Raw genomic sequence first — 26,673 nt, forward strand, 5'->3', positions numbered from 1 at the left:
TGAATCTTGCCAAGTCTTGTCTACACGAAGTCATTCTTAGGGTTAGATTAGACTAGACCTCTTTCAAACCCTACTCTTTTGTTATTTTTTGAAAGTTTCTTTAGTTTTAGTAAAATCTTGAACTTTCGGAATGCGTAAGACCCCTTGAAGGAAACAGCAAATCACATCATACTGCTGGAAGCTTGTCCACACGTAGAGACCCTACTAACTAGAACCTTGGAGTCATCCTAACTGATCCTTTATGCGAATCTTCAGCAGTTAGAGACTTTTTCTCAAGAGAGGATAAGATGCCTATTGGTATTTTATTCTGTGTATGATTGTGTACAAAATACACATCAACAGGAACAAGGTTGGTAGTCTAAACAAGGAAGCAAATGAGGCTTATGAAGAATTTTGCTCTGGACCCTTTGGAAGGGTCAAGAGCGAAATTCACAATCTTGGACAAGATCTTCACTTTTCAACACTTTCAATCACTTCCTAAGGCAAGAACATATCAACCTACCCTCACCATGCCCAAAGAACAAGACTTTCAGTGCAAACAAGGAAGAAAAATGTGTCTTCTAAGAATTTCGCTCTAGACCCTTTGGAAGGGTCAGGAGCGAAATTCACATTCTTGATTGATTTCTCACCTCTTTCATCGAATCCATCGTCAAAATTGATTAGACTCACCCTCCTCTCGCCATATTCATGTCCACTTGCCATCCACTTGGCTCAAAAATCTTTAATTCAACGCCTTAGGCCAAAATTCAGGGTCAAATGAGGATTTCGCTTTGGACCCTTTGGAAGGGTCAGGAGCGAAATTCTCATTTTGAGCTAATTTCTTACTTCCTTTCTCCTTTTCATGCCTTGGACACACTTTGTTAGGCTTCCTTCCATCATGACCATGCAAATTTTCTCTTTAAGTTGACACATAGCTCAAGATTTTGTGAAAAATAGGGTTTTATATGAATTTCGCTCTGGACCCTTTGGAAGGGTCAGGAGCGAAATTCCTCCTTGGGCTCAAATCCTGACTTCATTTTCACATTTCTTCACTCCAAATAAGTGGTTTGCCTTCACAAATGCTTGGGAATGAGCTAGTTCATGGCTTTGGGCAATGTAGAGTGTCTTATAGAGGAATTCGCTCTGGACCCTTTGGAAGGGTTAGGAGTGAAATTCCTATTCTAGGCTCAATTCTCCTTCAAACTGACTTGACTTTGTCTTAGATTTGATCCTAGATCCATTTACTTCCATATCCTTGCAACTTTGCTCAACCACTCAATGATTTAGGTGAAGAATTTAGGTTCTTTGTGAAATTTCGCTCTGGACCCTTTGGAAGGGTTAGGAGCGAAATTTGACATTTTAGCCTCTCCGTCAGGATTCATATATGGAATATAACATTTAAGTATTATACTTTAAGTTATATTCCATATATACTATCATGATGTTTGAGAGTGGTTTCGGACCTCTAGGAGTTATAATGCAAAATCTAGTTTTTGGAGGATTCTTCGATTTTCCAGACTTAGTCAAATTTCAGGGTCAGGATGACATTCTAGACTTCATCACTCACCAATTTGACTTAACTCAGACCTTCAAAGATGATATTCACTCACCAAGCTTCATTGACCTCCTCAAACTCAAACAAGACACAATTAGCAACAAGAGCAAAACTTTTTCCTAAGGAAGACTTTCAAAGATGACCCTACCTCGGAGCATCCATTGAGTGACCTTTAGCTAAAACAGAGCTTGCTATCTTAGTGATCCCTCTGGCAACACTCAGCATGCAAAGGCTAATAGACAAAACCCTAAAAGACCTAGAAACAAACCCCAGAAAGAAAAAAAGTAGGGGTCCCCATTTGCAATGGGGCGATGTGTGAATACGTCATAACATAACCCAATGACACTAAGGAGCAACCGCTATTAGAAGCTACACAACAGTTGCTCAGTGAGGTGGGAGAAAACTCAACTGTGAGTAAAGGACTAGATACAACACCCAATCCACCTTCTATGTTTGATTAGCCATAGATAGGCAGCGAGTCCGCGGAGGCATCTAGGGGACAAGGTGGGGAGTTGGTAGTCACATCAGGACAAACTGTCCCTCACGATTGGTTGATAGCCCAGGCACAACAAAAAGCAGCTGTAAAACTGCCAATTAACCTGGAGGATATATTTGCTTGGATGGGAGATCCATAGGCCAAAGGAAAGAAGAAGCCAAGAACCCAGTCCAGGATCACCAGGGACAAACAGAGGAATCGGACGATGCATATTGCTGCTCCGCCCAGGGACAAACCAGTAGAACAGGTCGCATTGGCTAATTATAGCATCACGTCTATCCTGCTAGGGAAGGCGACAAAGGAACATGAGGGAGAAGAGTTCAAGGACTCTGTACAGAACATACGTAGGCAGCTGGATGAGATAACCACTGAACGAGACATGTATCGAGCTCGTGCTGAGCAGGTCGAGGGATACATAGATCACTTGGTAAGGTCGTTGCAACATACTGCTGAGTCCCACATTCCTCCATTGGTGTTGGCACAAAAAACTATAGCTGAGTTTGAAGGAGTGTGCGACACCGCCAAGGAAGTTGGAAAATGGATCCAGGACATTAAGGCTAAAGGGGAGAAAATAATCAAGGATGTACTTGACATGGCAATCAATATAGAGTTAACATGCATAAAGATGATAGAGATCGAGAAAGAATAGTTCCAATTCTAGGAGACGATTGGTATGGCTCTACCCATCATGAAGGTTCTATTCTGGACTCACGCTCGGATTCCTGCACTGCAGACAATCCTTGATCCCCATAATATCAACACTTTTAAAGAGTGGTACTATATTGTTAGCATGAAAAATGACATGGTGGGCAACATCAACAAAGTGCAAGAGGAATGCAAGAAATCCTTATCTGGTGTCAAGAATATCGGTTGAAATATCCTCAGGGCATTGGTCACCAGCTGGAAATATGGTATGGAGGGTGACGATGTAATATCACGCTGGAGTGACAGGTTAAGGACTGATAAGACCGCATACTCTACAAAGGACATAGAATTCGTCAGTAGGCTGCACGTAGATGTACTGCATTTTGAGGCTCATCAACTAGAATGGTGTGAGCAGCTCCGAGTCGTAGACAACCATTGCGAGGGAATCCATTTCATAATGCATAATACTCCCATTCCTCCTAGTAAGGAATTGTTTCCTATATGCATAAGGTTCCAAGAATATGTTCGGGCAGAGCGTGCAACAAACCGGGACAAATGGAAGGATTATTTGAAAGGGGAAATTGACTTTTTTGGAAAAAGAATCTACCTTGGTCAAAGAAAAAGTGCTTTTTCCTAGAGTTAGTTATTTCTTTCCAACTACCCAAGTTCATGGCAGATTTTGAGCTCCGTGTAGGTGCACTTTTTGGGGGGTAACTTTATGATGGGTAGTTATTAGTTAGTTAGCAGTTGGTAGGGAGATATTTGTTCCTTATTAATAGGTATGGTCAGCCATTTTTGTAAGGATGAATCTAGGCCACTTGTATAATTAAATCTGGGCCATTCATCCACTTTGAAAACCTATAAAAGGGGGCTTGTTCTCCCTCATTTTGGTAAGAAGTTCTAAGATTGTTGCTGAAACTCTGGCGAATTTTATACAAAATTAATGGAAGTTAAAGCTATCTTAATTTTATGTGAGTGCATGGTCTCCTTCTTCATTATTTAATTTTTTGTTATGTATATTGTTTTCAAATAGTATTTTCAGGTTAGTATTTGATAAAAACCTTGGAGTTCATACCATTAAGGACTGGCTGATTGCCATTCCCCTTGTATGGTTAGTCTGAACCAACTTATATGCTTAGTTCGGTTATTAGATATTAAATGGATGGATGTAAAAGTTCTGCATTTATGTTTAGTAGCGTGAAAATCTAACCCCCCTTGAAGATTGCATCTGATTTTACATAATTGTTCTTTATTAGCTGGTAAAGTTGAATCTGGTTTTAGGAGGTTTCAGTCTATTTTCCTAATATGCTGTTTTAGATAGATTAATTAGCTTCTTTTTCTCTCTTTCTCCCCTTTTTTTTCCTTTTTTATCAGAAAGTTGAAGTCCAAAGCAGCATCTAATACAGATGCAAAAGCATATGGATTTCAAAGAATCGATGTTGTTCAATTAATCAAGGAGACAAAGCTCCTTTAAATAGAGTTACAAAGATGATGTTTCTAAAATAAACAATCATTAACTAGAGGCGAAATTAGAAACAACTTAAATGACCATTAATAACACAAAGAGAAAGATATTATTCTAATACCCTCCCTTAATGGTCATCGTTCTAACTACCAAGAGAAATAACAGAGAAGGTTGCCCCCTTCTTCTCAGAACACGCTGCAACAGAAGACAAGAGCTTGCCACTAACTCTGCCACTTGAGATGAGTCTGCCACCAACCCTCCCAGAAACTGCAGAACTTCTGGAGATACCCAAAAACAACACCAACCGTCCAACTTGATGTTGGAAAACTGTCCCTCTCTATAACCAGAGACACACCAAGAACAACTGTCACGATTTTGAGGAATAAATCGGCAAACCCTTCAAAATATTGCAGATGAGCAAGATGCCCGAAAATAGACTGCAAACAAGAGACTAGTGCAGATGTTCGCACAACAACTCCAGGTGCGACGAAAAACAGACTGCAACAAAGTACAATTTTTGAGGAAAAAATCATAAACCCTCCCATGATTTTTTTTTACAGGGACAAAATATTTAAAAACCTAGAGAATTTTTTTAAGGGAAAAAAATATTAAAACACATCAGAATTTTTTTTCAGTTAAAAAAATATTTAAAACCGAAACAAACATCGATGCCCATAAGCCATCTTCACACTTTTCGAGGCACAAAAAACGAGGTACTAAGAAGATGCTAAGTGCACAAAACTTGACTACCTTCCAACATCAAGTTGGTCAATGACGCCATCTTAAACATTTCCCAATGCACGGAAAACGAAAAAATTGAGAAGAGGCACTGGCACGGAATTCAAAAAATTCGAATGCCAATGCAAAAATAGAGGCAGATGCAAGTAGACTTCAAAAAATGAAGTACGACAGGCACAAATTTCAAGAAAAAAATTCTGGCTGACCCAAAAAAATTTGAAGACAACCCAGAAATCCTTGCAAAAAACCCAGAACGAATTTGCTGTCAGAATTTGGATCCGCTGGCTCGAAAATCGATGCACGAAAATCTCGAGGCACCCAGAAAATTCTGATGACGACCCAATTGAGATCTCGAAAAACCCACCAAGAATCTACAAAAAATTTCGACTTGATCTAAAGGGTAAAAACCCTAATCGAAAATGCAGACTTCCATCCAAAAATGGTAGAAAAAAAATTGCAGGCGGGAAAAAAATTGCATCGTGTGGTTTCACGAAATGCAAGAGAGACGGGTTGCGGGAGAGGGCAGAAAATAGCCAGAAAACCCTAGTAGCTACAGCCAAAATGAACTGCCAAAGTAGCAATTTCGAATAAACAAATAAATTTTTCGAAAAAAATTGTTAGAAATTCATGACGAATTTTTAATTGAAAAATTATTTCGAAAATAACCAAGGCTCTGATACCATAATATAGATGCAAAAGCATATGGATTTCAAAGAATCGATGTTGTTCAATTAATCAAGGAGACAAAGCTCCTTTAAATAGAGTTACAAAGATGATGTTTCTAAAAGAAACAATCATTAACTAGAGGCGAAATTAGAAACAACTTAAATGACCATTAATAACACAAAGAGAAAGATATTATTCTAATAGCATCATGATAAAGATAAATTCGATGAAGTCAAGGCTATAGAGTCTTAGGGAACCTGTACGACCGAAACTGATTCGATCGAACCACGTAAGTCCCCTTTGTATTTCGAGCAAAACACATCAAACAACTGAGTTATCCTGTAGTCATGAATTGACAATTGGAACCTTGAGGTCATCCCCGTTGATCAATTAAAAACAGCATTAGGGATCCCTTATTTCAAGAGAGGATAGGATACTCAACAACATTCTATTTTGCGTTGGCTGGAGGGAGTTGGTTATCCGACTTTAGCCACGTCAACAGACACCTAAAAAAAAGGAAAAAGTTTGGGAGCTCACATTCTTCCAAAATAAAAAGAACATTTTCTTAGTCTCTTTTTTCACAACGAAATTCTCATAACTGATCAAATAAGGAAAAGGAAATGGATATGTCCATAAAGGTGCCCCAATTTCAACCATAATGAAGAAACCATTGGTCCATCATGCATTTCTTCACTATAGCTTTGGCCAAGTCAATATAGCAAAATATAGTGGACATGCTACTCCTTCCAAATCCACTAGACCATGATTTTCCTGCCCGTTAATACAACTAGAAGAAAAAAGTCAACCAAAATGGTGACTGAGTGCCATTTATTGAGAAATTCCAACTTATATCCTGAAGCTTTATCTTTTGTGGAATATGATTGTAATGCAATGTGTTTATGTGATTTTACAGCTCTTAGTAGATTTAGCTTTTATTATGAATTCATTAATTGATGTTACTATGAAAAATAAATTATTTGAGGTATTTATTAACATTCCTATTTCCTAATCTTTTGTATAGGATTTGTCAGGTGTTGATTTCAGCTATGCAAGTCTTCAAAATGTATTTTTTTCTCGTACCAATCTCCAGTCTGCCAAATTTCGAGTAAGTTTTTACTGTTAAGGAGGTTATTATTTTAAAATTTATCAATTTTATATTTTCATTTATTAATTTCTCTATGCTGATGTCATATCAATTCCACACATTCTATTTGTCGTTTTAAACTATGCTTATACTTCTTGTTTTTGTTTTCCTTTGTGCATTTGAAAATGTTTAATTCAAGTTTAAACTATTTCAACTGAAATTTGACAATGCCATATGCCAGAGAAAGCTGAATTGCAAATGCTCATCTTTGCAGGATGCTGAGGCAGATGGTTCCAACTTTCATAATGCTGTCTTGCGGGAGTAAGCAAATAGACTAGGAATTTGGCATTTGATTTTTAAACTTAAAATTACGACTTGCCTAAAATTATTCACAACTCAATTTTATAACCAGATAGCTACAACTTCTTATTCACACATGCATGCAAATCTTTGCATACCGATTAACTTGTACTGAAATAGGACTGTTGGTCATATCTTACCGAAGTCACGAAACTGCCAAACAGTCATCATGTACCTCAACAATTACATAATTTGCATCTGAGACTGCTACCTTTGACTTATATGGTATTGTTTGAAAACAATGTCTTTCTTATCAATAATCTTAATGCTGAAATCATGGGCACCAACCATTGTACCAATTGTTAAGGTCATCAATTTATTAGATAATGTAAATTCTTCTGATAATGAGAAGTGGTTGGCAAATTTTCCAATTATGCCAGTTACCATTTTTGTTAAAAAATATACTTTCAGTATTGTGCAGACTGTAAAGCACCGAAATTGTTCATTGTCATTGTTGCGGGTCTCTTTTGTTTTTGAACAGTGAAGATAGTTAAAAACAAAACAAACAAATGAAAAAGAAGAATATTATTGGCTAGTTTAAGGAAAGTAAAGGGCATATATTTATAGTTTCACATTATCTTTCATTGTTTACTTTGAGAGCCACGAAAGTATTCCCTATACATTTCTCAAGCTTGCATAACATTTGAGATAATATTTTCATTCTTTGTGATTGTTCTAAGTTATTTTTACTTGTATGATCTCTTTGGTAGAGCTTTCTCTTACACCTTGTAGATTCATGTCATGGTAGGTGTGAATTCACTGGTGCAACTCTTCAAGGAGCTTTGCTAGCTGGTGCCAATTTGCAAAGTGCCAATTTGCAAGGTAATGCCTCTATTTTTTTAATTTTATGTGGTAAATTCTCCCTTTTAGCTAATCTTTGACACAGTTGCTGAATTGATGTAAATTGCTTCCAGCAAATTCATGTGAACTTTTGCATCCTACATCGTCCATTGAGGCATGTCATGCCCAACAAGTTAGATGGAGTATTTTACTCAATTGAAATATTTTATTGTGATTTGACTCACTTGAGCATTTGAACCTAGGACTTCATTTTGAAAGCTTTGATGTTCTACTACTTGAGTTTATCTTGTTGATATCCGTTTACTCTCCTATCTGATCAAATGAATACTACTTGACCATTTGAACCTAGGACTTCATTTTGAAAGCTCTGATGTTTTACTAATTGAGTTTATCTCGTTGATATCTGTTTACTCTCCTCTCTGATCAAATGAATACTTGAAATAATGAATAGAACTAATGATGTATACCAAATAGAGGAGTAAAAGTATATCTTTATTTGCACATGAATTCATTACCAAAGTAGATTAGAGATGGTTGCCAAGGATCAGAGTTGATCCAACTAGATCATATTGCTTTTTTGACGAAACAAAATCTATTTAGAGGACCTGATAGTTGCTATGGGGATCACAACTAACAACAATTAATAATTAATGAGATAAACCATATTACCAAAACATAATAGTAGTCATTGTACACTAACTACATGAAATTATGAATGTATATGAAATTAAGTATGACTGTGATACATATTGTAGTCTATATTAATATTACTATTAAATTCTGCATAAGAACATTATCAGACTTCATATATTAAACATACATATTAAGCACATCCTCATGCATATCACCAAGAACAAGTATGTTACTTCCTGTAACTTAATAACAGTTCTGATCTGATCTGATTGATGGTGATGTCACTGATTGCTTTCGATTTCTTTTCTTTATATCTCTCAGTTTGAGGGAGAGGTCACACCTCTTCATCATATATGCCCTTTGACAAGAGACACACCCTTTCACAATTAGCACCCCTTGAAAGAGTGCAACTCTTCATTATATCTGCCCTTTGAAAGGGACACAACCTCTCATGATGAGAACTGCACTCCTTATTTAAATCAGATCTGCACTTCTGATTCCCCAAATTCTTCCCCCCTTCAAATGAGTTCTCATCTCCCTTTTGTACCTCATATTCGGGAGAGTCACAACTTATCATTCCATTCCTTTTCACCATTCGTTGCCTTAATTAAATTTTAATTATATTTAATTATATTCTTTTATATTTTCATTTAATTTTAATTTTATTCTTTTGAATTTTGATTTTATTATTTATATTTACCGTTAAATTTCATTTCAAGGCGGGGGACATTACAGCCCGCTCCACTCAAGATTGCTTGTCCTCAAGCAATGATCATGTAGTGTTCCAAAATGATTCCCAATATGAAACAACTTTGAAAAACACACATGGAATAAACATACTAGAAACATAGCAGGCATGAACCAAACATAGAGTATACACATAAAGCACGGAGCATACACATGGATGTATACAAACACAGAGCATACACACAAATACATGTATTATTAGATTCCTTCTTATTGAATATAATGTCTTATTGATGTTTACCTTGTAGGATGGCAGGATCATGCTCTGATACCACTTGTAATGTCCCTTAATAAAATGACCTTAAAATGTCCTAGTTATGGTGTTTCAGATCTTAGTGTGGGGGTTAAGAGAAAGTACCTCAACCTCTGCTGTAGTCAAACCTGCAAAATAGAGTCAGAAAATATTACAAATTACACTAGGGAATGATTATATAGTAGCTATAACATAAAGAGAGATTCATCTAGCAATATCAGAAATAGAAACATAAATTATGATCGTGGAGAATATAACTATGTAGGGTGTCTTGTTCAACAGTTCCCCCTACTCAATATTATCATGTAGGGTGCCTTATAGTAGTTCTCCCTACCCAATATTATCATGTAGGGTGCCTTATAGCATTTCCCCTTACCATTATCATCATGTAGGGTGCCTTAATAACGGTTCTCCCTAATCAAGTCATTTTGTGAGGGTGCCTTAATAGCGGTTCTCCCTCTATCTGAGAGGGTGCCTTAGTAGCAGTTCTCCCTCTAGAAATAATTTTCAGCAGCATCAAAGATCAGATTTGTAATGTCCCCTTTCTGGGCGACAAGAGATGAGTAGGGGGTTGACCTATCATTCGTGTTTCCGTAGGTCAACCAGATGGTTAGGGGACTCATTTTGAGGGGCATAGAGCTTTGTAGCAGCTCTGTGAGCCGTTTTGGACCTTCAGACGACAGTTCCTACTTTTTAGGTAGGTCTCCTATTTTTTAGGGAGAACTGACAGTTGATTGGATGTCCACCCGGGGGGCCAGGGAGCAGAGTAGGATCCTTTTGAGCAATTACAGGTGTTTGGAGAGAGGTTCCTATTTTTTAGGGCAGGTCCCTACTTTTTAGGAGGAACTGTCAGTTGGCCTGTAGTACTTAGATCAACATCAGTGATCACAGTGCTTTAGACGAAATTCAGATCTGAGTCCCGGATTTCATTTTATGAATAAATAAGGAAATATTTTAATATTTCTAAGTTATGGATTTAAATAAATTATATTAAGGTGATATTATAATCACTTTATAATAAAATAACTTACAAAAAGTTGGCCCCCTTTTTCCTAGGTGTTTGAGGCATTAAATGTTGTAATAAAAAGGGGAAAACATAATAATAATTAAGTATAATGCTTAAGGGGTCAATTTTTAAAGAAAGGCATAGATTTTATTAAAAATAATAAGTTGAAAATATGGAAACCCTAAAAGTGACGACCTAGGGTTTGGAGCCTTTTAAAAAGGCTTTTGGAGGTCATTTTTCATCATTATTGAATTCATTTTTACATAGCTTCAGCATTGGAGAGGTCTGCAACAGCAAGCCACGGTTGGAATTTCGGGTTGGGAACGGAAACTCTCAATCTTCTACAATGTTTGGATGGAAACCCACTCACTTGCAGCATTGAAGGATCCTCTTTCGGGCCGTTTGGGGTCAAGATTTGGAGGAGATATTACATTTACAGCAGGTCTGAGACATCATCAACAAATCTAAGCAGTTTGGAGGACATTTCCAGTGAAAGAAGAGCTAAATATTGCTGGTCGTACCATATACAGCAGGGCCGTACCATCCATTCATGGCCAGTGAGGTCAAATAAATAATTTAGAGGGTTTTAGCAGCACTGTTTGTTCCAGAATTCATTGTTGATAAATAACTTCAGCAAATCCAAAGGTTTTTTAGGAGAATTGGAACATGTGTGGTCTACATGAGCATTTCATTGAGGAAAATTGTTAGAATCATCAACAGATCTGAGCAGTTTGGAGGACATTTCCAGTGAAATAAGTGCTAAATATTGCTGGCCGTACCATCTACAGCAGAGCTGTACCATCCATTCATGGCCCGTGATGTCAAATAAATAATTAGAGGGTTTTAGCAGCACAGTTTGTTCTAGAATTCATTGTTAATAAATAACTTCAGCAAATCCAAGGGTTTTTTAGGAGAATGGGAACATGGGTGGTCTACATGAGCATTTCATTGAGGAAAATTGTCAAAATTTGGGAATCTAGCCTGGTGATTCTGAAGGATTTGCATTGTACATTCATAATTTGTTTTTGGTAATTATTATTGAGGCAAATAAAACTCATTGGTGCCATTGGTGGCAAATAAAAACACATGTATTGGCCAATTCACCAGCTCAAGCAATAAAACCACTCCTACCAGGCTAGCGCTGGACACCTGGCATGCCAATTTGGCCTTGAATGTTAGAAATTGTTCATTCTTTGAATTTATTAGTTGCTGCAATGAGATAAGAAATTCTGAAACTTAATTTCAGTTTTTGATATTTATTCTTGTCTTGCATTTCCAAGTTGCATCATTCATTCTATCGCTCTAATACCTTAAAAACACAATTAAACTCAAAACTTCTTCAAAACCCAAAACAACTACTCGCTGGTCAAGGAATTCAATTGAACAAACCAATCGGCAAATCAATCAGATTGTGCCAATTCTAGTTTGGGATATTTCAAGATTCATAAACATGGATAGATTGCCAACCAAATATTCAGAATGTTATCAACATCAGTCATAAATATTCAAGGTATTAATATTGCGAATATACAGATATTATCATGCAAAATTAGCATATATGCATCTACAGTTTGCTATATATCATTCCAAGAATTCATACCAATTCGGATATCTGGCTGAATATATTTGTAGCAGGTATTAGGCTTTTGTCTTACTACTTACTTCTTCCTTTTTCTCCCTCGATTACCTCTTCTATCATGGTGGTAAGACTGCCATCAATGGTCAATGTCCTTTAGAGGCAGCGTCCGCTTTGAAAGGTCGCTGCCTTTCCTTCATCGCTTTTCTCAACCACAACAACCCAGGCTGTGCGCTCCAGTCAATGCTCCAATAATCGATACTGGAATAATCAACATATCTGCTCCATCTAATCCCCCTTTTGCTGGAATGATGTCAAACCCTATCTTATACCTTGCTGATTGAAGGGATTGGTTGTGTTCAAAGGAACATGTCTTATGCCTTTTCCCAAATCGCATATCTTACCATATGCAAATCATGCCATTTCATAACAAACCAATTTGTTAATCAAATTGTGTCTTTTCATATTGAACGGTTTTCTTGTAATTATTATTGTTCTTACGGTAATGACTACTCATCTCATTTTAACGGTATTATGAATGTATATGAAATTAAGTATAACTGTGATACATATTGCAGTCTATATTAATATTACTATTAAATTCTGCATAAGAACATTATCGGACTTCATATATTAAACATAAATATAAAGCACATCCTCATGCATATCACCAAGAACAAGGATGTTACTTCCTGTAACTTAATAACAGTTCTCATATGATCTGATCTGATTGATGGTGATGCCTTTAATTGCTTTTAATTTCTTTCCTTTATATCTCTCAGTTTGAGGGAGAGGTCACACCTCTTCATCTTATATGCCCTTTGGCAAGAGACACCCTTTCACAATTAGCACCCCTTGAAAGAGTGCAACTCTTCATTATATCTGCCCTTTGAAAGGGGCACAACCTTGCTTGATCAGAACTGCACTCCTTATTTAAATCGGATCTGCACTTCTGATTCACCAAATTCTTCTTCCCTTCAAATGAGTTCTCATCTCCCTTTTATACCTCATATTCGGGAGAGTCACAACTTATCATTCCTTGCCTTTTGACCATTCGTTACCTTAATTAAATTTTAATTATATTTAATTATATTCTTTTATATTTTCATTTTAATTTTAATTTTATTCTTTTTAATTTTATTTTTATTATTTATATTTACCGTTAAATTTTATTTCAAGGTGGGGACATTACAAACAGTAATTAATTTATTTCAATCTACTTATGACTTAAACAAAATTGATTAGGAGACAACTCTATTTTTAGCTCTTTCCTTAACATAAATCAAATCTGTGATATTCCATAGTTTTAAATAATTTATGAATTATTCATCAATAAATTGTCAATCCACCATACTAGGCAACTAATTCTATTATTAGATAATTAATTGGATCATTCTTAATGCAAAGTTCAATCCTGTTACTACCATAGTTTTAAGGAAGGAGGAGATGACTATGTTGCCAAGCACTTAGATACCAAACTCAATAGGCTCCGTCAAAGTTTACAGATCTAAGCCCTTACCCTAGTTTGGGACTACGCCCTCAAGGTTTACAGGACGCTAATCCCTACCCTATCTTGGGAAACATCCCGTTGATTGGATTTAGGCCGCCCCTCTTGGAAACAACTCAATTCATCTTCTTAAATACTGACATTAATAACATGATTCAGACTATAAGTATACTAACTTCTCATGTATTATGAATATATATGAAATTAAGTATGACTGTCATACATATTACAGTCTATATTAATATTGCTACTAAATTCTGCATAACAACATTATCAGGTTTCATATATTAAGCATGCATATTCAGCACATCCCCATGTATACTACCAAGAACAAAGATGCTACTGCCTGTAACTTAAATAACAGTTCTGATCTGATCCAATCCATGGTGATGTTGCTGGATGCTTTGATTCCTTTCCTTTATATCTCTCAATGTGAGGGAGAGATCACACCTCTTCATCGTGCATGCCCTTTGGCAAGAGACACACCCTTTCACTATTAGCACCTTACGACTCTTCATTATTTCTGCCCATTGAAAGGGACATAACCTTTCATAATCAGATCTGCACTACTTATTTAAATCAGATGTGCACTTCTGATTTCTAAATTATCCCCCTCTCAAACGAGGTTCTCTTCTCCCTTTTATATCTCATTGTTGAGGGAGTCGCAACTTTTCCTTCTGTCTTTTGACCATTAATGAACTTAATTAAATTTTAATTAATTATATTTAATTATATTCTTTTATATTTTAATTTAATTTTTAATATTTAAATTTTATTATTATTATTTATTATTAAATTCTATTTCAATGTGGAGACATTACAGTCCACCCTTCCCAAAATTGCTCGTCCTCAAGCAATGATTGTTTTAACTAAATTTTCTCAATGTGTGGATCCTTAACTAACCCTAGCAATGGTGATTGTAAAATGATTTTGGTTATTCCTACGAATATCTTTTTGAGACAAGGCAAGGAATGAACGTATATTCATCAAGTTCTTATACTATAATTGCACGGCTTGAGCAATTTTACTCGCACACATTCTTCCAACAGTACCTATGTTGTCCTTCATGTTTATAAAAGATGGGATTAGGGTGATTTAAAACATGCACCCCATTTAGAGTATAGTCCTTAAACATTTATAAGTACTAATAAGGCATACTAAGCAGATTCAAGGAAGGCACACACACACATGAAGTGATCACGTTGAAACATGAAGCATCAAAGAAAAAAACACATTCATACTGAAAATACATGAAGCAGTCTCATAAGATACAAGCTCATTTATGGATACACATAAAGCATAGTCATAAACACATGGAAAGCATAAATCATTTGCATGAATACATGCAAGTCTTGAAACATAAATATGAAGTAATGCATGAAGCAATACCAATAAATACACATAAGGTATAAATACTGACTAGAGTGGGGACATTACACAAAAGTACAGTTCTTTGTATTCCAATAAACAAATTCTTACAATACAATATCAACACTTAGCTTCTTCAATAGGAGTCTACAACTAACAACTCACAGTCTGGATTAATTCCAGCAGCATAACACTTCACTTGCAAACAAGAACATGACTAATACTCTCCAAGGCTACCTTTTATAGAGAGATACTACTCAAGAGGAAGCTTCTAGATGAAGTTACAAGATGGGGTCGTGCAAAGCATTTGGCCCTATTTTTCAGCCACCAAAAAGTATGCAAATGACACATGTATGTCTCCAAAGGACTCCCCATTCAAAGTCCCTAAGTTGGGCACCCAAAATTCACTATTTGGAGGTATGACAGATGCTCTTAGGCATATTATAGCTGTCATAACTTACAACACTTATAGTTGTAAGAGAATCTGTCATAACTCACTATTATTAGTTGATTCTCTTACAACACGTCATAACCCAACTTGGGCACCCACCTTCTCCATGCAAAAAGTATCTCCTGATACTTGTCGAATGTGTCATAGAATTTGTCATATGCTAACACTTGTCAAGATCCTCAAAGTGGGATGCCTACCTCCACATGCACAACATATGTGTCATATAGTCATTGCCAAGTAGGATGCCAGCAAGCTTGTGGGTCCCACTATATGACTAGACATTTGAGGGCAATTAATAAATTAAAATAATAAAATATAGCAAAATCAATGTTAGGATTTGCAAAGGTTGAGACACCTTAATCCCAACATTTATGCATATTTGGTAGCAAGAATATATGAAGATTTGTAAGGCAGGTTTACAAACAGTCCTAACCATTTTAGGAAGCATGAAGAATGAAAATTATAATGGAGTGTTTGTGTATATATATATATATAGCATATTTAATCATATAAGTTCATTTATGTTATGAGAATGAGGGGAATCACGGAGTGAAAGAATGAAGATTGTAATATCCATCATCCATTGAAGGAGCTACATAGAAGGTGGTACTTTGCTTTGGAATTTGGTGCTTCCTAAAATAGATATTGGTGTCTCTCTAGTAGGTTGGTGCCTACGAATTCAATTGTGTTCAATTGTGGGGGTTGGTGCTCCCAAATTGAGTTAAGGGGACTCTCATAGGTTGGTGCCTGCAAAGTTGTAAGAAGAATTTATGTAAAAGTATTATTGTGTCATGGTTCCCTCTCCAAGGTTTTCCATGTAAATCTCGTGTTCTTGTGTTGCATAGTTGTTGAATCTTAGTTATTATTGTTATGCAATTGTTATGCTTATTGTTGATGTTTTATAGCTTCGATCAAAGAAGTCTCATATGTATATGTAATGTATATTATCGTTGACATGTATATATATATATATTAATATATGTAATAATAATAAGTGTCATTATTATTATATATACGAATATATATATACAAATAACGAATATCTATTATTGTTTATACAAATCAAAATATGGGCATTGCATCCATAAGTGTCGATTATATTGATCATTTCATTGATCAATATAAATCGACCTTTCTTATAGAGAATCCGATATATATAATTAACATCATGCATATCGACTTAAGTCGATCTCCTAACGATCATGGAAATTGTTGTTACACATAACAATAATGATTAAACGATTCTGGGAATCGTTAAATGCTAAACGATAAAGAGAAATCGTGATTGCATGTTAAACCGAATAAATAACGATTAAAGATATCGTTGCCTTGCACAAACCTTAGGCTAGAGACATCGCAATGAAGAGGCATGTCTCCACGTACGTGGAGACATGTCTATTCATCGACATGTCTCCACGTACATAGAGGCATGTCTGTCCATTGAAATGCCTCTACCGTAAGGTATATGATATGATGCAGTTCGAGTTTAATAAGGCAAGTAAAGTAATCATAAGTGCAAGCCTTTTAGATATCGATCTGCCTCATATAGAAGACTCTCATACAAATTATGTATTAAGTTGTATTCCCTTCATAGGTGCATCAATCTGCATTCAAGAGTTCATTGACATGTAAGTTAGTAAAAAATAAAAATAAAAATATATAACTGTTTACATATCAAATCTGATCCAAACTTTAACATGGTATCAGAGCTAGTTTGAAGAAAAGATCCGATCAGATTTATAGGAGGGAAACAACCAAACTTCATTAAATCTCTAGATTTCTATATTCGTCAAAATGGGTAGTGGAGTTAGGCCAGAGGACCAACTTGAAGGATCTGCAAATTTTGTATCTTTGAAGTTTAGAATGATGCTCACATTAAAGGAACATGAATTAAACACTCTTGTGGAAAAGGCCTTACCCATGCCCGATGAAGAAGACGTGAAACTCCTATGGACAAGAAATAATGATAAAGCTATGAAATTATTGGTGGATGGAGTAAAAGATCACATTGTTCCAATTATCTCAAAACTAGATACTGCTTATCTAATGTTTTCAACACTAGAGAACATCTTTGAGATAAATAATGCTAGCAGGGTGCTTGCTCTGAAACAACTATTAGACCACATCAAAATGAACCAAAGTGAAACTATCACTTCATATTTCATGAGGATAACGGAACTAAGAAATCAATTATCTACTATTGGTCACACATTTGATAGCAAGGAATTGACTATGCTAGCACTCAACGGACTTTCCACTTCTTGGGAATCTTTTATTCAAGGAATTAGTGCTCGATCCAAACTCCCCAAATTTGATCGATTAAAGACTGATTGTATACAAGAAGAGTCCAGATTGATTACTAGATGGACTGGAATTAACTCCCAAAATGAAGAAATGCAAGTCCTAAACACTCAGACTCACAAAAGAGGAAAGAAGAATAACTTCAAGAAGAGGAGACGCAAAGACTCAACGAGGAAGCAATCCTTCAAAAGGAAGAGGGACCTATCTAAAGTACAATGCTTTAGATGTGATAAATATGGTCACATTGCTGTAAAGTGCCTTGACAGACCTAAGCCTCAAGCCTCAATTGCTGAAATCAGTGAGCCAAACATAGACTTTGAAAGACTTGTTTTCTACTCTGCTCTATCCAGTCAAGTATCAACCAGCCTCAACACCTGGGTAATAGACAATGGGGCATCTTGGCATATAACAGGGTTCAAAGAGCACTTAGACACTATGATAGAGAAATCTGGTGAGGAAGTCACAATTGGGGATGATTCAATGTACCCAATGAATGGTATTGGAACTTGTACGATTCAACTAAAATCAGGCATTGCCCTTCAATTGACAGGTGTGCTATTTGTACCAGGCATCAAACACAACCTAATTTGAGTATCAGCTCTTGAAGATAAAGGATATAGAATCACCTTCATGGATGGAAAAGTCTTAGCCTGGCCTAAGAACTCAACCATCAAGAAGGCCCACACCATTGGAGTTCGACATGGTTGCCTATACAAACTTTGCATCTCTCCTTCACAAGCACTTATTCATGAATCCTCTAACACTTGTGAACTGTGGCATAGAAGATTAGGGCATCTTCACTTTCGTGCTTTACCTTCAATAGTGAAAATGGTGACAGGGATACCTAAGCTAACTGAAGAACATGAAGGAATCTGCAAAGGGTGTGCCTTAGGAAAAAATACCAAGGGCACATTTCATAATAGTGAAAGTAAATCCAAAAATGTATTAGAAATTGTTCATTTTGATTTATGTGGACCCATGTCAGTACCCTTCTTAGGAGGATTTTTGTATTATGTCATTTTTGTAGATGATTACTCTAGGAAGACATGGATATATTTTCTAAAGTGTAAAGAGTCAGATGAAGTCCTTAAAAGGTTTAAGGAATTCAAAGCTTTAGTAGAAAACACCTCAAGTAGAAGTATAAAAACTCTTCGATCAGATAATGGGGGGGAATACATCTCTGAAAACTTTAAATTTTTTTGTAATAATGTTGGGATTAAGAAGGAATTCATTGTTCCTTACAACCCTCAGCAAAATGGGGTTGCAGAAAGGAAAAAAAGAACTATAGTAGAAGCAACCAAAGCCATGATGCATGACCAAAACCTTCACACCTCTTTTTGGGCTGAAGCCTCCAGTGCTGCTGTATATAATCAAAATAGATGTTCACATTCCTTTCTTGACAACAAAACTCTTGAAGAAGCATTCACAGGAATAAAACCTAACATAAGTCACTTAAGAAATTTTGGCTGTCCTGTTTACATTCACATCCCTAAAGAGAAAAGATCTAAATTAGAACCCTCTTCCTCGGGGAGAAAGGGGATCTTTGTTGGGTATAGTGAAACTTCTAAAGCTTATAGGGTCTATATCCCAGGTCAAAAACAAATTGAACTAAGTAGGGATATAATATTTGAAGAAGATGTTGCATTCAAAAGATCTAAGGATGTTAATGAAACAGAAGATGAACCCCCTCAATACAGTGAAAAGGATCACTCCTTTGAGATTCAGAATGAGACTCACGAACAAACTGAAGGCAACACTCACATTGAACCTATGGACTACATGGTTGAACCTAGGGACACTAATGTGACAAAGAAAAGACCACTATGGGCCAAAAAGATGATTGAGGAGGCTGAAAATTATGCAACTTCAAAAGGAACCTTCAGGGAAAGTTAAAGACCTAATAGATTCTCTAGCTACATTGCTCTAATGAGTGAAATCATTAATTCAGAACCTTCTACTGTGGAGGAAGCTTTCCAACATCAAGCCTGGAAAGAAGCCATGACATAAGAGTATAAGTCTATTATCAAGAATGATGTCCGAGACATTGTACCTAGGCCTAAGAACAAATTAGTAGTATTTTCTAAATGGTTTTACAAAATCAAACATGCTGCAGATGGAAGTATTGAAACATACAAAGCAAGGTTTGTAGCCAGAGGTTTCTCTCAAAAAGAAGGAATTGATTATGAAGAAACTTTTGCTCCTGTTGCTTGATACACTTCTGTCAAAGCCGTGATTGCTATTGTTGCATCTAAAAGATGGAAAATCCATCAAATGGATGTAAAGACTGCATTTCTTAACGGTGTGATAGAAGAAGAAGTCTATTTGGAACAACCTGAAGGATTTATAGTACATGAACAAACTTCTCATGTTTGCAAATTGAAGAAAGCCTTATACGGGCTCAAACAGGCCCCTCGAGCGTGGTATGAAAGGATAGATCACTATCTATTCGGACTTGGCTTCTCAAAGAGTAATGCAGATCCGAATCTTTATTTTAAGGTAATCAATGGAGATATGTTAATTCTTATCCTTTATGTTGATGACTTGTTAATAACAGGCAAAGAGCATCTCATCATCAAATGCAAACAAGAACTTGTAGCTGAATTTGATATGAAGGACTTAGGGCCTCTACACTATTTCCTCGGATTAGAAGTATGGCAGCAAACTAATGAGATCATTCTAAATCAAGGGAAATACACTATTGACATTCTAAACATGTTTGGAATGATGGATTGTAAGTCTATGTCCACTCCCATGGAAACAAACTTACACAAATTAAGAGAAGCAACTACAATTTCTGAACCAACAGATTCCACTCTCTATCGGCAAATGATTGGATCATTGATGTACTTGGTCAATACTAGACTAGATATTTGTTATGTTGTGAATGCACTCAGTTAGTTCATGTGTGAGCCAAAGCAGATACATATAGTCGCAGCAAAACACATCTTGAGATATCTTCGTGGAACAATTGGATATGGTTTAAAATATAAAAATGTAGATCTAAACTTATACGGATATACAAACTCAGATTGGGCTGGGAGTAAGATAGATCGAAAATGCACATCAGGATGTTGCTTCAGTTTAGGATCAGCCATGATATCCTGGTTTAGCAAAAAGCAATCCTCAGTTGCTCAGAGCTCCACAAAAGCATAATACATTGTAGCATCTATGGGAGCACGGGAAGCAGTATGGTTGAGAAAACTCCTTGTAGGATTGTTTGGAGAATCCTTAAACCCAACCATTATCGATTGTGACAACCAGAGTTGTATAAAGCTTTCAGTTCACCCAATATTTCATGACAGGTCCAAACATATTGAAATACCTTATCACTATGTTAGAGACATGGTGGAAAGAAAGGTAATTCTGTAATGGGCACCCCCCTGTTCGGTACTAAATTTATGTCCTTTTTACTTAGTGTAATTTTGTCAAACAATTGGCGTGCAAGCTGACTACTGGATTTTTTTTTTGTTCTTGTTTTGCTATAGGATAAATTTGGTAAACTAATATTTATTGTAAAGATTTCAAAGTTTATTCAATATAAAAATAACCAGACATATCAAATGCCAAAAACAAGAGGATTAATGCTGATGGTATTTATTTAATTCCAACTCCAAGCATACAAATCAGATTTGAAGAATATTACAGACCATAAGATAATAAACAAATTCAAACCTGGACTCCACAAGTATAGAACCTGCTGAAAACACTGTTCACGCACTGTAGCTGCACTGTTCACGCGGCACTGTAGCAAAACACTATTCACGCGGCACTGTAGCAAAACACTAGTCACGCGGTACTGTAGCAAAAACACTATTCACGCAGTACTGTGGCAAAAACACTATTCATGCGGTACTGTAGCAAAAACACTATTTTCAAATCTGCACTTTCAAACCCCTATAAAAACATCATGCGAGAGCACCAAATGAAGCCCAATGTGTTTCCTGAATGAAAACACCATTAATCCTCCTGACTGTGTCTTTCAACAGCGAAGAGAATGCTAGCAAAGAGGGATTCCGTCCTCCAAGCCCAATAATCAGATCTCTACGAAATCCAACAGCATAACATTAATTCATCCCAGCATATCCCAAAAGAGAGCTCTCAACCTCCATTTATATCTTCTCCCTGGATGCAAACACTTCATTTCCTAAATGTGGGATAATACAATTAGAATAAAATATTATTTCCCACAATGTACCATTAAAGGGAACTTTTAATATTTTAAACATTACTTTATATTCTCAACCTTATAAAATAACGATAAAGTTGAATATTTAATTTAACTTTACACTTTATCGTTAAATATTAAAACATTGTTGATAATCCCTTTAAATCATTGTCGCCTTCAAATATTTTTACTGATAGTTATGCCAACCAGGGAAACACTAAAAATTTCAAGTCACTGCTTGGAGACTAACTTACTATAAATAGTAAGTGTCTAGAAACCCTGTCAAAGCAGCACCAATTGGCCTGAAATCGAAAACACCTAGGCCAAAACACCTCAGGATCCCATCAATGTCCTTGTTAGCCTTCGGGACCATGTCAGAATAGGCTAACGACACCCCATATCATGTTGCGCTAAAAAGGGGACATTACAAATTCAGCTGAGATATATTAGTATTGAAGATCAAACAACAGACATTCTCACCAAGCCTCTAGCCAAAACAAAGGTAGAACACTTCAAAGGTAAGCTTGTCATAGTTGAAATGTAAAATTCTGAGTTTTGAGTCTCAGCATTATTATTGTACTAATATATTCTAAAATGTTTAATATAAACTCCTTCTGTCATTTTGGGCACCTGTGTACATCATTAAGAAGTGACGACTCTGAATGATAATCACTTGTATTGTCCGTAGTTATTGAAAGGTGACAACTTTACAATAACTCTGAAATCTATCATGATAGATATCATATGGTTGATATCTGTGAACATGTATTGATAGTGCATATTAGTTATAACAATTTTTATCATAAGGTTGATATCCTGAAATTGTTGAGATATATCATGGTGGATATTAAGTGCTTAATATCTATGAGTGTGCCATGATTTCCATACATCCCTATGGTAGACATCATATGGTTGATGCCAGTGCACATATCATATTGGGCATGTTGAGTTTTGGTAAGTATCATAAGTGTTGATACTTGTAGGCCATTGCTCCTGATATCATCTCTACTACATGATGTGTAGTTTTCTACATACATATAAAACTTGTAATCCTCCTCCCTAGCTAAGACGAAGTGTTGATATTTTATAGCTTCGATCGGAGAAGTCTCATATATATATGTAATGTATATTATCGTTGACATGTATATATATATATATATTAATATATGTAATAATAATAATAAGTGTCATTATTATTATATGTACGAATATCTATTATTGTTTATACAAATCAGAATATGGGCACCGCATCCATAAGTGTCGATTATATTGATCATTTCATTGATCAATATAAATCAACCTTTCTTATAGAGAATCCGATATATATAATTAACATCATGCATATCGACTTAAGTCGATCTCCTAACGATCATGGAAATCGTTGTTACACATAACAACAATGATTAAACGATTCTGGGAATCGTTAAATGCTAAACGATAAAGAGAAATCGTGATTGTATGTTAAACCGAATAAATAACGATTAAAGATATTGTTGCCTTGCACAAACCTTAGGTTAGAGACATCGCAATGAAGAGGCATGTCTCCACGTACGTTGAGACATGTCTATTCAGCGACATGTCTCCATGTACGTAGAGGCATGTCTGTCCATTGAAATGCCTTTACCGTAAGGTATATGAAATGATGCAATTCGAGTTTAATAAGGGAAGTAAAGTAATCATAAGTGCAAGTCTTTTAGATATCGTTCTGCATCATATAGCAGACTCTAATACAAATTATGTATTAAGTTGTATTCCTTTCATATGTGCATCAATCTGCATTCAAGAGTTCATTGACATATAAGTTAGTAAAAAAAATAAAAATATATATATATATAACTGTTTACATATCAAATCTGATCCAAACTTTAACACTTATGATATTAAGTTTGAAAAAGAAAAAAAATGTTGTTGTTTTGATTCACCCGCCTGTCCCCCCACCTCCCCTTACTATAACTGTGTGCTTATCCTCTATTTCATGAATTTGAGTGATCATCTACCACCCAAGTTAGATTTTGTGAAATAATTCTATCGTATTCTCAAATAAAGTTCCATGTATTGGAGCCCTTGGAAAAAGGCTCAAGGGAGAAGAAACATTCTAGGTTATTATTGTCCAAGCACATTGCCCTTACAAGTCTACTCTAGAAATCTGGGGCTTTGACATAGATTATCCAAACTTTATTGGTTCCCAAAGATATGTTGTGAGTCTTGAAGTCTCTAATTCTGGCATAACCTGACTTCTTGAGAAGACAAACCAGCCAATGAGAGGAAGTTTCGTCCTCTAACAACGCTTGCCACGTGAAGTTTTTCATGAGCTGATTGAGATATTTATGGAAACCCTTTGGAGCTTTCAACATCAAGTACTTTTGGATTGGTATAGACTTAAGGACTAATTTGATTATCACCAATTGCCTAGCCAAGCTCAGCCACTTTCTGCTCTAGGCTGCAGCTTTGTTCTTAATATTGTCCAAAAAGTTTGGCCATTATTATTTTGCTTGCTCTTATGAAAAGACAAACTCATAGGCATGTGCTTGGGATTTCAACCTCTAGTATGGCAGCTAGGGATTGTTGATTATGAAGGCTTATGTTGAATAAGTATACCTTTTTTTTTTGGTAATTGATGTGTTGGGTAGATGCCTTAGTATAGGATGAGAGAGTGTCCTCAATTATCCTTGCTTCCTCCCTCACAACCATTTCAAAGAGAATGGTGTCATCTGCAAAAAGAGGTGGTAAGAGAGTTTGTTCCAAAGGCCGAATTGATAGCTCACAGCCATCAAGCTTCCTTGGTTATAGACAAGCTTCCTCTACCATGACAAAAAGATAAGGGAAGATTGGGTCTTCTTGGTGAATTCTTCTTTAACTAGAGAACAAACAATAGGACATACATTTAACAATATTGAAAAGAAGGGCTTTGAAATACAACTTGAAGCTTATTCTATGAAAGTAATTATCTAATGTTTCTATAATGGTCATTTAGTTAGTTAGTTTAGGATATTTCCTTTTCGTAGTTTGTTCTTATTTAGAATGTTTCTCTTCTATCTTTTGTTTCTATTTTAGAATTTTTGTTTGTAATCTCTATATAAGGAACTTTTATCTCGTGTTAATATACCCAACCGATCATTTATTATTTCATGGTATCGGAGCGGGTTAAGTCTTTTGACGAATTTTTTAAAAAATTGTGGGTAATTTGAATTTATTTCTAGAAGTTCTTTACGATTTTTTTATTAAAAGTCGTGTTCTTATTTAAATCTTTTTTTAGAAGTTTTTTTGAATCAATTGTTTTTTATGAAAAAAATTGATGCAGGGGCATCCGGGAAATTCTTCCGGTTGGAGCAGTTGATCGTGGAGTTGCTGATTACCGAGGGGGTAACCTTAGAGATTGTTGCGTTTCTTCATATTTGTGAATTTAAAGCTGCGGATTTGGATTTAGCATCTAGAGATCCTTGACTTAAACATATTCGAAATTCATGGCATTTGGATTTGATTCCGGTGAGATATCGATTCCGGTATTGGTCTGGTGTTGGTGTGTTCTTATTGGTTGGTCTTGCAGTGTGTGGAGCAAAGAAGAATTGGGTTGCGGATGGTTTCTGTGACTTGTGGATCATATGGGCGTGTTATTTTGGACCTGGCCGATGTTCGTGGGGGTCTGCTCAAAGTTCTAAGCATTTTTGGATGTGTTCTTGGTGATTTGGCCGACTTGTTTGTGTTTACACGTTTCATCATAAACCAGAGCATTTTGGCCGACTTGGTTAAGTTGTTGAGGCTTGTGGATGGTATAAAGGGGAAGTAAAGAGATTGATTTAAGGAGGAGGAGATCCGCGAAGGATAAGAATCATAAAAGATGTAAATTCTGGAGGCACTGAGGTGTTTTGGTCTGACAGACTGAGGTCCGGATCAGCGGATAGAGAGCAGAGGACAAAGTTGAAGGCAGATGATCTATCGGATTAGGAAATCAAGTTGTTTGAACCATTTTGTTATCTCGGGCTGTGGCCTAGCATCTGTAAAGCTTGAGGGCATATGTAATTCATTAAATTATTATAAAGATTTCTCTTTTTCTGTTTTCCCTGGTTCTACCTTGTGTTGTGTCAACCGGTTACCGGTATCCTTCATGGTATTTATGTTTTAGGCTGCAAGGTGGGGCTGCCCTTCATTGGACCTCCCTACCTTGACTGCATCAAAATTATAGGTTTGTTTATTGGTAATCATGGAATCAGAGGTTAAGAAAAATCAAGGGTTTGATATTCTCTTTCTTGAGCGCTTGGTTCATGCGACTATCTTTTGCTTTTTTTTTGGTGATGATTTGGACTTATTTTTTTGCAATCTTTGCACGCAACGGATATTTTCTCTTTGAGTTTGTGGCCATGAGAGTCGTGTAGGGTTGTGTTGGTGATGAAGATTTTTTTAACACGCCTTTTCCGTGATGGATCAAGGGCTTTGGCAACGAGTTTCTGCTTCGAGATGGCCCTTCTTTTCCGTACACCTGGGTTGTCTTTTCCACGAAGTTTCAAGACGTTTTTCATGTGATTCATCTTTGCAGAATTGCGTGGTTTGAGAAAAATCATGGTAGATTCTTCTCCACGCCTAAGGTTTCACTTCCTCGAAGGGAGTTTCTTGTTTTGCACGATTTTTTCAAAAAAATCATGGGTGTTTGTGCTTAGGTGGATCTAATTTTTGTTGCTGTTTGTATTTTGCAAACCTAGGGTTTCTGAAACAATTGTGGGTTCCTTTTTTGACTAATTTTTGCAATAAAATCAAGGGTTTTTTTGTTTTCTAAGTAGTGCCCCGAGATTTGTGCTAGCCACTTGCTGAAGGGTTGACTGATTTTTTCAAAGATCGTTGCTAGAGTTTGACCTCATTTTTCGTGCATTGGAGGACGGGAG

The 26,673-nt window shown here is 36.1% G+C and overlaps 1 protein-coding gene across 1 annotated transcript in view; it reads left to right on the forward strand.

Annotated features, from left to right (window-relative positions):
* The window catches only part of LOC131037740 (FH protein interacting protein FIP2), a 186,215-nt gene that overhangs the window by 138,013 nt on the left and 21,529 nt on the right, over positions 1 to 26,673 (forward strand). Inside the window, exons 5-7 of the mRNA XM_057969934.2 lie at positions 6,566 to 6,649; positions 6,903 to 6,949; positions 7,737 to 7,810. Of these exons, the coding sequence (XP_057825917.2) occupies positions 6,566 to 6,649; positions 6,903 to 6,949; positions 7,737 to 7,810 (205 nt within the window). The remainder of the gene's footprint in view (positions 1 to 6,565; positions 6,650 to 6,902; positions 6,950 to 7,736; positions 7,811 to 26,673) is intronic.

The sequence above is a fragment of the Cryptomeria japonica genome, chromosome 6 (assembly GCF_030272615.1).
Source record: "Cryptomeria japonica chromosome 6, Sugi_1.0, whole genome shotgun sequence".
NCBI lineage: Eukaryota > Viridiplantae > Streptophyta > Pinopsida > Cupressales > Cupressaceae > Cryptomeria > Cryptomeria japonica.